We start from the raw sequence: 16053 nt of genomic DNA on the forward strand, positions 1-16053 counted from the left end.
TGCAGCTGCCTCTGCAGGCTGTGCAGCCAGAGACCCAGGACCCTAGCCTGACCAGAGGTCAGCATGCATTGGTGAGGACCACATGGTGGGCTCTGAGCATGGGCAATAAGACCCTCTTGGAGACAGAACACCAAGCTCCATCTTGGAGCTCCTTGGAGATGCCTCTGCAGGTTGATTCCTCCCCTCTCTCAGAGTCAAGGTCCATGGAAGAGATACCTTTTCAGGCCTGAGGCCTTGTTCAGAAGTCCCCACCCTTGAAAGCTGAGCACCCCCATCTCTTACACCTTCTGCCCCTCTTCTGGATCAGAGATGGACCTCTGGGTGCAGTAAGGTAATGAGCCCACAGGGATCCCACATAACAAACTTTACCTTCTGCTGCACTTGCTGTTGAGGGTTCCTCCGTGACAAACAAAGCTACAGAGTGGAGAGAAGGAAAGGTCATTTGATGTTGGCTCTCCTCCGGGAGGGTTGACCCTCTGCACCTTGGCTCAGAAAAGGGGCTGGATGCAAAGATCTGGAAGCCCTGCCCACTGCCCAAAGGCTGTCTTCCTTGTGAAGCAGAACCCATCTCTCTGTCACTCTGTCAGCCCTCATTCAATGCTGGAGGCCACCAGGGACATTCTTGGTTCCAGACATTCACCACCTCCTATGCTTCCACAATATCCATCCAAAATATCACCCTTTGATGAACTGCCCAAATCTATCCACAAGATTAAACTTCAAATACCAACTGCCTATTTCTATGGCTCAAACGTAGTCTCAAATGACAATACCTACCATCACTGAGATATTCCTGAATGTGGTCCCAACTAGGAGGAAAGGCAGTTTCCAAAGATGCAGCCCCAAATGTCAAAATAACCTGCTCCAAAGTGACTGCTCGGACAGACACGCTCTCTTGGGGACACATTCTCACGTGACAGCTGCACTGTCATGGTCGCATCCTGTGCATAGTGACATGTATGTACACACAGCAGTCCACACAGTAAACGCCAGAGGTTGCTCTAAAGATGGATAATTTGACTAGAAGCTCCCCTTTGGGGCACACAAGACGGGTGGCATCCTTGGAGGCTTCTTTGTGGATTAAAGGACCCATTGGTGCTAGAAGACCCACCAGCACTCTGAGCATAAAGGAGAAATGTTGGGATTTGCTGGGTTAAGTCAGGGAGAATTTCTCTTCTTCACTGAGGCTGTAAATATCCTTCATTTGTCATTTAATCACCGATAAAGAGAACATATTGGTTACTGCTTAGTTTGCTTTTGGTATAGATTTAAGTTTTAAAGACCAAAACTCCCCAATCCTTCTTCCTCGCATTTAAAAGGATGAGAAGGTACCACTTAGGAAGGTGTTTGGTCATCCCAGGCCAGGGATGGTTGCGATGCTGTTCACAGGATCATGCGCCCCGGGGTATGCCACCAGCAAGCTCAGGCAAGTCGCCTGCCCTCTCTGAACCTCCATTTCTGTATCTGTGAGAAGGGACAGTGACACCTGCCCCCTAACATCAAATAAGAGTAGAGCAGGGCTTCCCTGGTGGCGCAGTGGTTGGGAATCTGCCTGCTAATGCAGGGGACACGGGTTCGAGCCCTGGTCTGGGAGGATCCCGCGTGCCGCGGAGCAGCTGGGCCCGTGAGCCACAGCTACTGAGCCTGCGCGTCTGGAGCCTGTGCCCCGCAACGGGAGGGGCCGCGATAGTGAAAGGCCCGCGCACCGCAATGAAGAGTGGCCCCCGCACCACGATGAAGAGTGGCCCCCACTTGCCGTAGCCAGAGAAAGCCCTCGCACGAACCGAAGACCCAACACAGCCAAAAATAAATAAATAAATAAATAAAGTAGCTATAAAATTTAAAAAAAAAAAAAAGAGTAGAGCAGGTAAACTGCAGAGTGTTCCGGGTATGTGTCACGACACTGAGGACCTCGGGAGCCCTGTCTTCAGGGTGGCACAGGTGACAGTGCCAGTGATGTCTGCGCTACCTGAGCGCCCGACTCCAGCGTGCTCCCCGTGGCCACGTTCACGGTCGCACCACCCGCTGTGGGGCAACTGGGCGGGGCAGGGGGTGCTCCCTTCCCAAGCGGTGCACGGTGCCCACGAGAACGTCCCCTGAGCCCTGACCAGGGTGGGTCCCACCCAGGGCCGGCAGTGAATGGCCACAGCCGAGCTGTGGGCGAACAACGTCTGCATCCCGGGCGTCCGAGCTGTCGTCACACACGGTGTCCCAGCAGCCTTGGTACAGGAGCTCCACCTGGCCCTGACACCGGTCACCTCCATTGCCCGGCCACCCTGCGTGGACACGGTGGAAAGCCCTTGCCGTCACGCTCTCTGCCGCCCCGGCTTTCACCAGCCGGCACCCTCTGCCCTCCCTCCTCTGTCCCCTCTCCGGGACCGACGTTTGTCCTCTCTCAGGACCTTATACATGGCGGCTCCCCCAGCGCCGTCTCAGCCCTCTTCTCTTCCCCACCTGGAGGGCCTCATGTACCCTGAGAGCTTTCCAGGAAGAAGGCCCCCAATTCCAACTCTCCAGGCCTGATCAGCCCTGATCAGCCCAGCCCCAAGCTCGGGACCAGCGTTTTCAAATGGGCTCCTAGATCCCATCCCCTGCCCCGGCCGACCCCATCCCACACTGAACACAGGCTCTTTCCTCCATCTGAACCAGCAGTGTCATCACATTCCACGTTAACTGCGTCGGAAATGTGGGCATAATGTTTGATTCCTCCTTCTCCCCACCCCTTATACCCAGCCTGTCACCAAGGTCGTCTTCCCGTTTTCACTCCACCGCCATTTTGCGAGGTTAGGTCTTCCTTCTCTTGAACCTGGCCTTCCCCAGGGGCCTGCCTGTTCATCTCCCTGCCCCTGCCCTTCCCATCTCGAATCCATCCACACCCACTGATTCAACCAGCATTCCTGAGGTGCTTACTTTGTGCCAGTTCCTGTGCTGAGCTGATGCATCTGTCTCCCCCAGACCACCTCAAGTTTTATCTTTATATAAAGTACAGACATGTGCAAGTCACGTCTCTGTTCCAAATGCCTCGATGTACTCTGCACTCCCATCAGGGTCAAGCCCAAGATGGCACATGTCCAAGAGTGGGCTTCATGCTACCTTTTGAGCCTCCTGTGAGGGGCTTAGAGAGCCTGATTCTCACCAGAAGGATGACCGTGACTGGGGAGTCAGTGGGCACCGTGTTCCTGCCTGACATGATCCTGTAGAATCACCCACGCTGATGACGCAAGGAGAACAGGCAGCAGGTTTTGAGGGATCCAGCAGCGTCCTGACAACAGGAGCCTTGTCAGTGGTTAGTCTGAGGTTATGAGAAATTTTTGATCGGGTAGTGATCAGAGAGGTTAGCATGGGATGGAAGAGAAAGGGGCAGGTGGCGCCCATGGTTGTTGTCAGGGTAGGGGTCAGGGAAAGAGGGAGGAAAGGCCAAATGGACTATCTGTTGGGTTTTCCCAAGGTGCATTCTGGGCTCCCTTAGCCCCTCCTGCTGTCCCCTTCTGGTCACTCCTGTGAAAGGTCCCTGCAGAAGAGATCTCAGCCTCGGCCTGTGCCTTGCTGGAGGTCAATCACCAGAAAGCTGTCCCTCAAGTCCCTCCCAGACCACTTCTGGACTCTTAGGGCATGCTCTGAAAGGGCAGGGATTGGCCTCAAAACAGCTAAGACCCAATGGCAGGATCAGCTGCCCCAAGTGAGCACACGAAGGACCCTGACGTATCAAATTTGGTGCAAAGTGTGCGTATTCTCACTGAGCAGAGGAGAAGAGATGACACGTTTAGAAAGAATCCTGGACAGAGGCAAAGGCACCTGTTCTGGGATCAGATCTCTGCCCGGCCACTGACCCACCATGTGACCTTAGACACAGAACTTGACAAGTTACCTTACAATGCCCCGGTTTCCCCATCTGCACAAGGAAGGTGATTATACTACTTACCTCGAAGTGTTGTTGGAAAGATTTCATGATAATAGCACTTACTATGTGCATTAGTTGAGCACTTATTATGTGCCAGCCAGTCTTTTAAATGCTTTTTTATATATTAACTCATTTGGTGTATGAAAATAATTTTGTGCAGGGTACAAAGCAAATGCTTGGGAGATGTTAACTATCTTTGATAGAACTGACATTCATGGTGAGAAGAGGCACTGATTTTTTTTTCACCTCTCTCTCCTGACACCAAGCTGAAGGTAATCTCATGCAATGAATAACTGAGAGGCAGAGAGAAGAAGGAAGGAAAATGACAGATGAAACTGGCTGAGTATGTGTCTGGGACACGCAAAGTATCTCTGAACCCCTTGACCCCTCCCGCTTCATCCCTGCATTCTAAAGGGCAGGCACTTGCTCTGTGGCTAAGACTGCACTCAGCCTCAAGTAACCCTGGCCGACCCAGCCAGCGAGCAAAACCCCGGGGAAGACAAATAAAGAAAAAATATCTTACCATCATCTGTGGTGTGGAGAAGCCATGGGTCTAGAAAGAAATCAAATTCATCTTAGGCTATTCTGCTGTTTGTAAATGATCTACAGTCACAGAAACTGGCTTGAAGTTCACCTCACAGCAATGCCACGGGGTGCTGTGGTTCAATGTTGGGTTTCTGTGCCTGCAGCATTCTTGCTGAAAGTGTTTGGGGTTTTGCAATAGACCTTTAAAACAAGTGCGTTGGATATGGGGTGTTCAGTAATATTAGATGTAATAAAGTACATGTCTCCTTACGAGGCCCTCTAACACTAGTTATAGCCCCAGGATGTGACCTATGCTCAGGAGGCACCCAGCTTATTTCATGCTCTCAGGTACTATCTTTTCTGCCATACAGAATGCATCTATCTCAGTGAAGTTTAAGGAGTTTGTGGATGGGCACCTTGTCTGAGCGCTCTCCACGGACGAAGGGGAGGATGTCCGGCCTAAGGGGACGGCACGAAGGGGCAGGGGTGGCACAAAGTGGAGACTGTGCCCGACTGCTCATTGCTTGATGTGTCAGTTTGAGACGTGACCAAGGATGAGCATCCGGGAGATGTGCTCATGGATACATCTCTGAATTTGCCTCCATCATCTCCACGCAGATTTAGACGACGATTTAGAAAGCAGACAAGAACCGAGTCTGACTGCAGCTGCCCACACACCTGCTCTTCAGTCATTTGCCCCAAAAGACAAACGGTGTTCTACCACCAATGGCAGGTGACACTTCCAAACTTTGTTGATCAGAAGCCATTTTTTTCTAGAGCTTCAGAAAATGTATCAAAGGCACAGTTTGGGGAATGGGACCTAGAGATAACCTCCCATCAGCACACTACGCTGGTTAGCTACACGATATAAGGATGGCTAAGCATGGGGAGGGGGGAGTATCTGACTGCAGGGGGAGGGCGGCTACTGTCAACCTAAGTCTGTATCTATTCCCTCAAGTTCCTGGCAACAGTGCCAATGACTAACAGAAAAACACTCTTCCTTTCTCCTCTGTCTGGCTAACTCCACCATCAGCCCCGGACCTCAGTTCACCTGTGACTTCCTCGGGGCTGCTCTCTCTGATGGCTTGAGCATGCCTCTCTTGCTCTGGACCTCTTGCTGCAGCACCTATCACAGCTGTAGTTGTAACTGTGTGCTCAGAGATTAATGTCTATCTTTCCATTAGACCCTGAGTCCCTGCAGGGACTTCTCCTGTTTAGAAGGATCCTGGTAGGACCTCTTCTGGCCAAATGAGGTGGCACGGATGTCGAAGCCGTTGTGAAAGATGTGTAAAAGTTCAATGTCAGCGATTCACTTATGGAAAAGTCTTTACATCAACAAGTCAGACTTACGATGTAGCCAATAACCATTTGGGAAAATGTTAAAAACCTGCATTTACTTGACATTAAGCAAAATACAGACATTAAGAAAAAATAAGTTTAAAAAGGTAGCCCTTAAAATATATACACGTATCTTCTGTCGCTTGCTTTGGAAATTTTTAGCAAAGTCCCATAATTACATTGTAAACATGAAAACTTAATTCAGTCCTGGGCCATGCAGCATGCTTGCTCAAAGTGTGGTCTGCAGACCATCCTTATTTTCGGTTATATAAAAATGCAGATTCCTGAGCCCCACCCCAGACCAACCAAATCCGAGTGTCTGGAGTGGGGAGGTGAACTCTAAGGACCTGCATTCAGCCAAATATCCTAGTTGATTCTGATGTGCACTGAAGTTTGAGGCAAAGGCAAATTAAAACTGAAGAAGAACCTAATTGTATAACCACATGATCCATTTATGCTGTAGCTGAAAGAAGTTTCTATTGCCCTTGTATTTCCATACAGGACACAAATCATATTCTTATGCAACCCTCATACCATTCATTAAAGTCCAGTGAGGCAGTGTTTATTCTTTTTGATATAAATAACTGTGTAGAAGGATAAATAAATTTTAAACCAAATACAAGATGCTGTTTTCAAAGTACTTACCACGTGTTCTGGGAAGATCTGATTCAGAAACTATAAAGGAATAAAAGAAAAATCAGACGCACGCATGTTTCATGCACAGGGAACCCTAACCAAGAAATCCACCTTTGAGCCATTGCTTTTCTTATAGTTGACTCTGAACTAAAGATGTAACAACTGCATGTAACTCAACATCAACAAATCTGGAATCTGGTTTTGAAATTTAATTCAAATTGAAAAGGTTTCTTGAGGCTCTAGTGCAACGAGAGGTCTAGGCTTGCTTCTAAAATGCCTCAAACGTCCACACTTGTGTCGTCTCTTCTCCTCCTTCACACACACCCAAGGGTGCTGATTTTTAAAAGCTTAATCATGGCAGAAGATTTTGTACATTTTCTAACCTGGGGACCTGGGGTCATATTCAAGAGTTTTATATGTGTCATCTTAGTTAATCCTCATACAACCCCATAGGGAAACTGAGGCTCGGGTAGGTGACCCAAATCAACTGACTAGTAAGTGACAGGGGCAGGATTTGTACTCAGACAGTTGCTCTTAACCATTTCACTATTCTGCCTCCCAGTATATATATTTTTAATGTTTGTATTATTGGGCCCAAATCATGGTCTGCGGTTTTGCACAGACAGGTATGCTCATGCGTGCACAGGACTAGAATAAAAGAGGAATTAGGAAGCAGAAGAAGTTAGCCTTTAAAGCATTGACTGAGGCAGGGGTATTCATTATTTCCCCAAGACCTGTTAACAATTCTAGAAAAGAAGAGAAATGTGATTCTATCCAGAGAGGCTCAGTTAGAAGCTGCTGTCCCTGTCTGCCCCTGCTGCCCTGCTGTCTGTAACCCCTGCTGGACACCCAGTGGGGCAGTCTGGGGGACAGAGACCTTAGGAAAGAAGTGTGGCTGGACAGAGACTTGCATGGAAACTTGGGGCCCGTCTTATGGTCAGTATGGAACCTCACAAGGAAGGAGCTAAGGGTCCAAGTGGACCCCCTCAGAGGACCTGTCCTACATCTAAAACCCAGCAGGACTCTGCAGCAGTCCCTCCTGAGTTCTTGGGGGTGGCCTTGGGCACCACAATCGCCCAGCTCCCGAGTGTGATAGAGTTACCAGAGCTGAGTGTCTGTGTCTCCCGAAAAGCAGTTTCTCTGGTGTCGCTCACTGTTGATGTTGCTGAAAATACAAGGAAAAATAGCCAAATGAGAGGTCTTCCGAAAACAAGAATTAAATCCGGACCCACCCTCCCACCCGCTAATTCAAGCAGGGGAGAAAGTTGCATTACTCTTTGCTTTGGAGGGTAGCTGGACACATCATTCATTAATTGATTCACTCAGGGAATATGGACCAGTCTCTGACCGCACAGGGGACACAGGACAGTAGGGATCCATCACAGAGGGTAAGGTGTAGTCCTCTGGAGCTCAGAGGCCACCTGGCAGCCAGACTTGCTAACCGGTGACTCTCCATCTTGGCCAGTGAGGAACACAGTGGAAGGGGAATGGGAATCTCAAAAGAAGCAATTCCTGGGCTTGGGAGAAGGGCAGGAGGAATCCAGAGAGGAGAGGAGATTTCAACAAGGCTTAGAAGAAGACATAGACATACATCAGGAAAAAACAGGGTGGAAGTCGAGTTGCCAGATGAAACACAGGATGCCCAGTTAAATTTGAATTTCAGATAAACAATGAATACTGCTTTAATATAAGTATGTCCACAATATTACATGGGATATATGTATACTTAAGAAAAAAAATTTATCTGAAATTCGAATTTAACTGGGTGCATTGTATTGTTATTTACAATATCCAGCTACTCTAGATGAAAGGCATCCCATAGGTGGCAGTAGACAAGAAGTTGTTTTAACTACCCTATATGTAACCCCCTAGCCAGATCCACTGAGGCTCTCCATCCTCTCTGTAAACCTACTGAACACTAGGGCTGGTATGCTAATATCTAGTACACTTGGCATCTTTCACTCCAACCAAGCTGTGTGATCGATTAAAGGCAGGTGTGAGTCCTGAACCTGTTTATGCTGGTTGTACCTGGCATTAGATTAAATTAAATATTAAGTAAAGTGATCAAATATGGGTACAAAAAGAAAGATGTCTTTTAAAAAAAATAAGGCTGAATGCTTTGGAAATAAAATAAAATCAGGTTGCTAAAAGAAAGCAAGTGGGTTAAACAGCAAAAAGTAGAAGGATATGTAAAGCAATAGAACTTCTGCCCTCATACTGCTTTGCAAATGTCTTTCATTTCATGCTCTACTTTAGAGAAACTAAAATTAGAAATTATAGATAATGCCAGATGGGCGTAGTTTATATAAGAAAGACATTGCAGAATTGCAGAAGATCCCTGAGAGAGAAGCCTACAGCAACAAATTGGCAAATCAAAGTGTGTTTATATGTTTTAAGATAAAATGAAACATTTAAAATGTGTCTGTATCCTATTTTATGATTTCCCCATTTTAAACAACATTTTTGAAAAACCAACCAACTACCGGACCCAGTCACGTTAGAAAAGGGTTCCTTTAGAACAACGGCTCTTAAAACGGTTCCATGAATCAGCAGCACCAGCCAGCATGCGGGAATTTGTACAAAATGCAAATTTTTAGGCCTCCCCCAGACTTAAGGATTTACCCTGGAGGTGGTGCCCAACAATATGTGTTTTTAACAGGCGTTCGAGGTGATTCTGATACACACTAAGGTTTGAAAACTGCTCGCTGTTCTGCAGCAAGAGCGTTTCCACACAGTGAGAGCGAATAATTCATTCCACAATCATTTACCGGCACCTCCTGCGTGCTAGACTCCAGCAGGCAGGGGGAATGTTGAGATTACACGATGCTGCCTCTGGTAATTGGCTCTAGTTGTCGAGACCTGCAGGTAAGCAATTACAGGACAGGGGACTGAGGGCTCCGATTGCTGGACGTCCGGGAGTCCGGCAGAAGATCACGCGAGATTTCCTGGAATGGGACCTGGACGTCCAAGCGGATGTGCGTCAGGCAGAGGGGAAGATGTGGGTGAAAATGGGCTCCGAGGAAGTAAAGACATTATGAGTAAACTTTCCTTTCGAAATAAACTCATGAGAATAAAACTACAAACTCTATGTGAAGCTTCTTGGCTGTCTCTTGGCAGATGAAGAGATGAATCGGGTTTCTGGATGGAAGGACTGAATATAGGAAAATCAGTCATTCTGAACTAATGCATAGGTTTGATATAATTTCCATCCAAAGGTTTTTCTTGGATTGATTGGTTCTTTAAAAAATGATTCTGAAGTTTATCAGGAAAAATAAATAGGCTACAAATGACTGAGAAGTTCTTGAAAAAGAAAAAAATACTGATGGGGCAGGGGTAGGGGCAGTGAGAGTGGGGCTGGGAGATCTTGTCCACCTATGAACCTGGGAGACAGGCGACTTAGGTTCAAATTCTAGCTCTGCTGCTTATTTGGTCTCTAAACTTGGGCAAGTCATTAATTCTCACTCAGTCCTAGTTTCCTTATCTGCAAAAAGGTAGTTACACTAACCTACTTCACAAGGTTATTGTGAAGACAAAATCAGAAAAATATATCAAGTGCTTAATATAGTGTTTACCATGTAGTCAGCATTCAAAAAATTATTCTTAGCTCCAAAATATTCAAAATAAAGCTATACAATTAAAACAAAGTTTAAAAATTGAAATAATCTAAAAATTATTTTAGATACCTATTTCACACCAGAAAGCAACATAATTTTCAGAACAGAAGAACTAGATTTTTTTTAAACACACCAAAACAGGAAACTCATTAAATGTTTATCTGATTTCTGTGAAATTTCTAGGTGTTAAATCAACAGGAAATCACAAAGGAAAATAGCAATAAATTTAATCTTGTAAAAATATAAAATATTTGTGGGGAAGAAAATCAGAATTAAAAGGCAAACAACAAACTGGGAAAATATTTGTCATCAATGTAATGGACAAAGTATTAACATCCAAATTGTAGAGAGAGTTTATATAAATCAACAAAGATGATACTAGCTTTCACACGCACAAAATAAATGGATAAAGGATATAAACAGACACTTCAAGGAAAAGGAATGTAAATGGCTTAAAAACATTCACCTTCACTGTAAGCAAAGAAATGCAAATTAAAAGAACTGTACACCATTTTTCACCCAACAATTTAGCCAAGATTTTTGACTGATAATATTCAGATCCAGTGAAGGTGTAGAAAATTGCCACTCTTGTTTTTTTACTGATTGGAGAAAGAATTGGTATATTGCTAGAAAATAATTTATCAATATGTTTTAAAAGTCTTAAAATGATCAACTCTTTGACTTAGTAATTCCACTTCTAAGAACCTAGCCAAAGGAAATCATAATTTACTTAATGTGGACAAAGATGCATGAGCAAACATGATCTTCACAGTATTAGTCATTATAATTACAGAAAGAACCTGAAAGGGGGTGGAAGAAATAGGGAGAGGTTGGTAAAAGGGTACAAACTTTCACTGATACCATGAATAAGTTCTCAGGATCTAATGTAAAATATGGGGACTATAGTTGATAACACTGTATTTACTGTACAATTGGAATTTGTTAAGAGGGTAGAACTTAAATGCTCTCACCAAAATAAAAGATAAAAATGTGAGGAGATGGATATGTTCATTAACTAGGTGGGGGAGAATCTTTTCACAATGCATATGCATATCAAATCACCACGAGGTACTCTTTAAATATCCTATAAATTTCTTGGTCAATTGTACCTCAATAAAGCTGAAATTAAAAAAAAAAAAGGAGAAAACCTGAAAAAACTTTCCTCCAAAAATCATGACTGCATGTTAAAATGTTCAGAATATAAACTATAGAAAAACTGTATATGAAAAGATATCACTTAGGGACTTCCCTGGTGGTCCAGTGGCTCAGACTCCAAGCTTCCACTGCAGGGGACACAGGTTTGGTCCCTGGTCGGGGAACTAAGATCCCTCATGCCGCACAGTGCGGCCAGAAAAAATGATATCACTACATACACACATAATTTGAAAGAAATACATATTTTAACAAAGGCAATCTCGGGTGATAGGACGATGAGTTTTCACCTTCTCTCTGTTTTTCTCTAGCTCCTACATTTCCCACGCTAACTATGCATTAAAAGCTGTGGTTTGAGGCTGAAGGCATGAAATGAGGTGGTAGGTAAGGTAGGAGGCAGATTCTATTAGGTTCGCAGGGAATTGGGGTTGTAGCCTAAAAGAAAAGAACAAGGATGAAAAAGAAAAAGAAGATCAGGAAAAAATGGAGCTAAGGATAAAACAGAGAGGGAGGAAGAGGAGAGAAAAAGAAGGAGGGGAGAGGGGAGAGGTAGGGAGGGGAGAGTTAGGAAGGGGAGGAGATGCTCATATCTTTTAGCAATTAGGACATTCCGGCATTAAGCTAAGTGCTCTACCTGTAGTATCTCATTTTATCTTCACAATATCCTTTATGGTAGAGTTATTACACCATCTATTCTATAGAAGAGAAATCCAAGGCTTAGGGAAGGAAAACAACTTGTCAAAGGTCACACAGGTGTGACAGAGAGAAACTGATGCCGGAAGTCGAGTGCACTGACCCCAGAGCAAGTGTGCTCACAGCTCAGCTCCACTGCTTCCCAAAATTCAAGTGAAAACACTGAGATTCCACTTCAACTTGTCAGAAAGCAAAACATTCTGAAATAATAATATTTAGTAATGGAGAGGCTGTGGTCAGTATTGTTCCTGATACGGCATCTGGCTCCCCATAAACTATACATAAGGGAAGAGAAATACTTCACGGGACCTGGCACAGGGCACAGAGGGGATGTCTCAGGGCACAAGCACCCTCTCTCCTGCCCTTCCATTACCATCAGCGGGAGCCTTTGTTAGGCTCTTGGTGACGCACTGTGTTGTACTAAGTGAGCAAGATGTGGTCCCTGCCCTCCAGGGACTCCCGGCACGGCAGGATCTCTAGAAAAATCCACAGATGATCTAGTGTAAGAGTTAAGATGTTATGGGAGAATAAGAGTGGTAACCATAGGGTGACACACTGCGTGTGTGTGTGTGTGTGTGTGTGTGTGTTGAGAGTACATGTCAGGGTTCCTGGATGGGACAGTGTCCATCGTATTTAAAAATAGCGGCTAGATTTAGCCAGGGGAGGGGAGGGAGGAGGGGAAGAATAAGACTGCGTTCCAGGTGGAGGGAACAGCATGAGCACAGTCACCATGGCAAGAGGCAGCATTACTGCCGGGCCTGAGGTGGGCAGGACAGGTTGCTTTGTACTGTAGACATCCCGCTACCAAGTATCCTGGAAAACAGGTGGAACAAATAAAATCATGGGGTGGAAAACAGCAGGGAACAAGTGGGAACTGAAACCCAGGTGGGGGTCTGGAGACACAGGAGGCTGGAGAGGGTGGCCGGGCGGGAACGCAGGGTCCCGGTGCCAGGCTGTGACGCTTTGGGACTCGGTCCAGGGGCATGGCCTTGGACTTTATCTTCTTTCTGTAACATTCCACACCTAGCCTGGACTGAGTGACATAATGCCCAGGGGGGATTTTGCACAGTAAAGATGAGTTGCAGCCAAGAGAACTGGCGAGGGAGTAATTAGACATCTGTGGGGTCTGTTTAAGTGATAACAGAAGCGCCTCCCCCAGTCCAATGTCACCGGCATAAGGACATCTCACAGTGCCTTAAAGTCCTTCCATTGCATTTCCTCCTTCTTTTCATGGCGTTAATCATTGCCAAAACCCCTGATAAACTGTGAAAAGGGGAAGTACAGGCATTAACACTTTGCTAGGAATTAGTTTGTAAGCAATTATTACTTTCTTATTTTGCAAAACATTGACCTTGAAGAAATGGGACCAAGGGAAGTTGAGTTAAAATAAATTCTTTCACAATAACTTTACAGAGTTATAGAAAAGTTGCAGAAAATACAGAGAGTTCCCATATACTCTTACCCAATTTCCCCTCATGCTAACATCTCACATGACTGAGGTACATTTGTCACAATTACCAAATCAACAATGGTACATTCCTACTAACTAAACTCCAGACTTTATTTGGATTTCACCAGTTTTTCCTTTTTCTAGGATCCAGTCCAAGATACCACTTTGCATTTAGGAAGTTATGTGAGGAAAATGCCTAGGAGAGTAACAGTGGACGACACCCAGGCCCCCTCACACCCTCCAGGTGCCAGACACCGCGTGGGTGACCTCAGGTCTATACAACCCTGTGAAGCTGGAACACAACCCCAATTTACCAGTGAATAAAATGAGGCTTGCAGAGGCTCCAGAGCTGGTAAATGGCAGAACCAAAGACATTGCCAGGAGCCTAGAGCCCAGCACAAACCTGAGCTCACTGACTCTTTCTCAAGCATTTGTGCAAAGACCGGAACTGAGAAGAGTGTCTGCTGCATGGGTTCCCCCAGCACAAAGCTCCCCCGGGGGGCTCCAGCACTCCTCAGCTCTCTGCCAGGAAAAGCAGGGGTTAATGGGCCAAAGCCGCTACCCGCTACCCGAATGCCAGCAGACCTCCTTCTGGTTCAAATCCCGGCCCACCGCCTGCAACAACTGCTGACTTTGGACGGGACACAGAACCTTTCTGAGCCTCAGTTTCCTCATCTGCAATATGGATACCTAACTTGTTAGCAGATTTAGACAAGGGAAGATAGGCACCCTGTCTCACAGAGCGCCTGGTACAGAGCCAGCACTTTGCAGAGGGTTAATTCTTACGTCTAAAATACGAATGCAGGCACACATGCATGTGTGTTTCTGGGCATATATGTGCACATAACATCATGTCAAACCACAAGTTCCCTCAAGCCACGCATAGAGGCTGCCTTAAGCCCCTTTGTAGATAAGGACATGGCAATCCGCTCCCTGTCCTTTAGGGGCTGACATGAATCCCCTGTCACTTTTCAGAGCCAGTGCAAGTCCAGGGATTAACTTCATACTCACAAAAGCTGGAGCTAAGAACACTGCCTTCCATTTTCAAATATTCTGATGGAGGCACAAACTCCAGCCCCCCGATTGTCCAGAGCCAGTACCCCCCGAGGTCCTCCTGACAAGAAGGGAAGGTGGGTGTCACCTGTCAGCGTGTTCCTGGTCAGAGACAGAGAGAGAGAGAGACAGAGAAAGACAGAGACAGAGAGAAAAAAAGAGAGAGCTAATAGACAGACTGGCTAATCGTCCTGTTCACTTAGCATCTCAGTAAAATGACATTGAGATTCAAGGTCTCACTGATTTGTCCAGGGCTCTTTCGTGTCCATTTTATCATGACACTCTAAGAACACAAAGATATGCTTGACTAACTAAGCTTCAGATCATTTCTCTAGGACTTCCCTGGTGGCGCAGTGGTTAAGAATCCGCCTGCCGATGCAGGGGACACGGGTTCGATCCCTGGTCCGGGAAGATCCCACGTGTCGTGGAGCAACTAAGCCTGTGCGCTACAACTACTTAGCCTGCACTCTAGAGCCTGCGAACCACAACTACTGAGCCCACGTGCCACAACTACTGAAGCCCATGTGCCTAGAGCCCGTGCTCTGCAACAAGAGAAGCCACTGCAAGGAGAAGACTGCGCACAGCAACGAAGAATAACCCCTGCTCACCACAACTGGAGAAAGCCTGCGCGCGGCAACGAAGACCCAACGCAGCCAAAAATAAATAAATAAATTATTTTTAAAAAAGAGAGAATTTAACTGCATCTTATTAAAAAAATTATTTCTCTAAAGTAGTGACAGACACAAACTTGCAATCTTAATGATCTTATCTGCGCTCAGCCACTTGATCTGATTTTGCTCGGTAAATATTAATTAACAAGTCAGACACACCTGCAGAAAGAAGTCACATTATGAGCATTTCCAGGGCAATCTTTTCTGCCCATTTTCATCAGTACACAAACTGAGGGCTTAACCAATGATGACAAAGTTTTAGGGTCTCTTATTAGTGCACACTTTTCCTTAATTTCAGGAATTTTTCTAAGACCAATCAATCATTTCCTTAGTTGAGTGACTCACTGTAGACACTGACATAATGATTGACTTTTTCTAACTACAACCATGGCATTTCTCAGCCAGAAACAAAATAAAAATACTTGCAATTACAATGATCAGCAAAGAATTGCCCCCACCCTTGAGAGAAAACTCCCCTTGAGATGGAAAGTCTAGCACCAAGAAACAGATATAATTTGCCATGATTTGGATTTAGAGCAGTGAAATTAACAAATGTAGTAATTAGACATAATACCTGTAGATAGAACTTGACCCCATAAAAGACATATTTCAAGGATGACTGTGGAGATCCCCATTTTTCCGGGTTCTTCTCAATTTGAATAAAAATGCCTTGATATTTATAAGTTCCTAGCTAAAAGGAGGCGTGTCTTCTGGGGTACTCTATTTCTACTGCTGCCGTAAAGATAAAGGAAGTAAGTGACTTTTCTAACAATCGATGGTTAATCTGTGGGAACAATTTAGGTGTGTTAGATTGATTGTCATATGAACAGTTTGGCTATTCCCCAACTGCAAAAGCACTGACATTAGCGATGCAATTTCCACTTCCTTCTAGGTGAACCTCTAAGTCTCTCAAGTGCTCCCTGAATATAGGCTTGATTTTAATCTTGGAGAATGTGAATGAATTTGTGGGAAGACTGCTCCAAGATTCGGGGCAGAGCAGGATGTGGGCTGCTGAGCAAA

At 45.6% G+C, this 16053-nt stretch overlaps 1 protein-coding gene across 1 annotated transcript in view; it reads right to left on the bottom strand.

Moving 5' to 3' along the window:
* DMBT1 (deleted in malignant brain tumors 1) overlaps positions 1-15669 on the bottom strand; it is an 86099-nt gene extending 70430 nt beyond the window's left edge. The window contains exons 1-5 of the mRNA XM_057531417.1: positions 15608-15669; positions 7503-7565; positions 6410-6439; positions 4425-4454; positions 370-414 (exon numbers count right to left, since the gene is read on the bottom strand). Of these exons, the coding sequence (XP_057387400.1) occupies positions 370-414; positions 4425-4454; positions 6410-6439; positions 7503-7565; positions 15608-15668 (229 nt within the window). The 5' untranslated portion in view covers position 15669. The remainder of the gene's footprint in view (positions 1-369; positions 415-4424; positions 4455-6409; positions 6440-7502; positions 7566-15607) is intronic.
* Between the last annotated feature and the right edge of the window lie 384 nt (positions 15670-16053).

This window comes from Balaenoptera acutorostrata, chromosome 16 (assembly GCF_949987535.1).
Source record: "Balaenoptera acutorostrata chromosome 16, mBalAcu1.1, whole genome shotgun sequence".
Taxonomy (NCBI): domain Eukaryota; kingdom Metazoa; phylum Chordata; class Mammalia; order Artiodactyla; family Balaenopteridae; genus Balaenoptera; species Balaenoptera acutorostrata.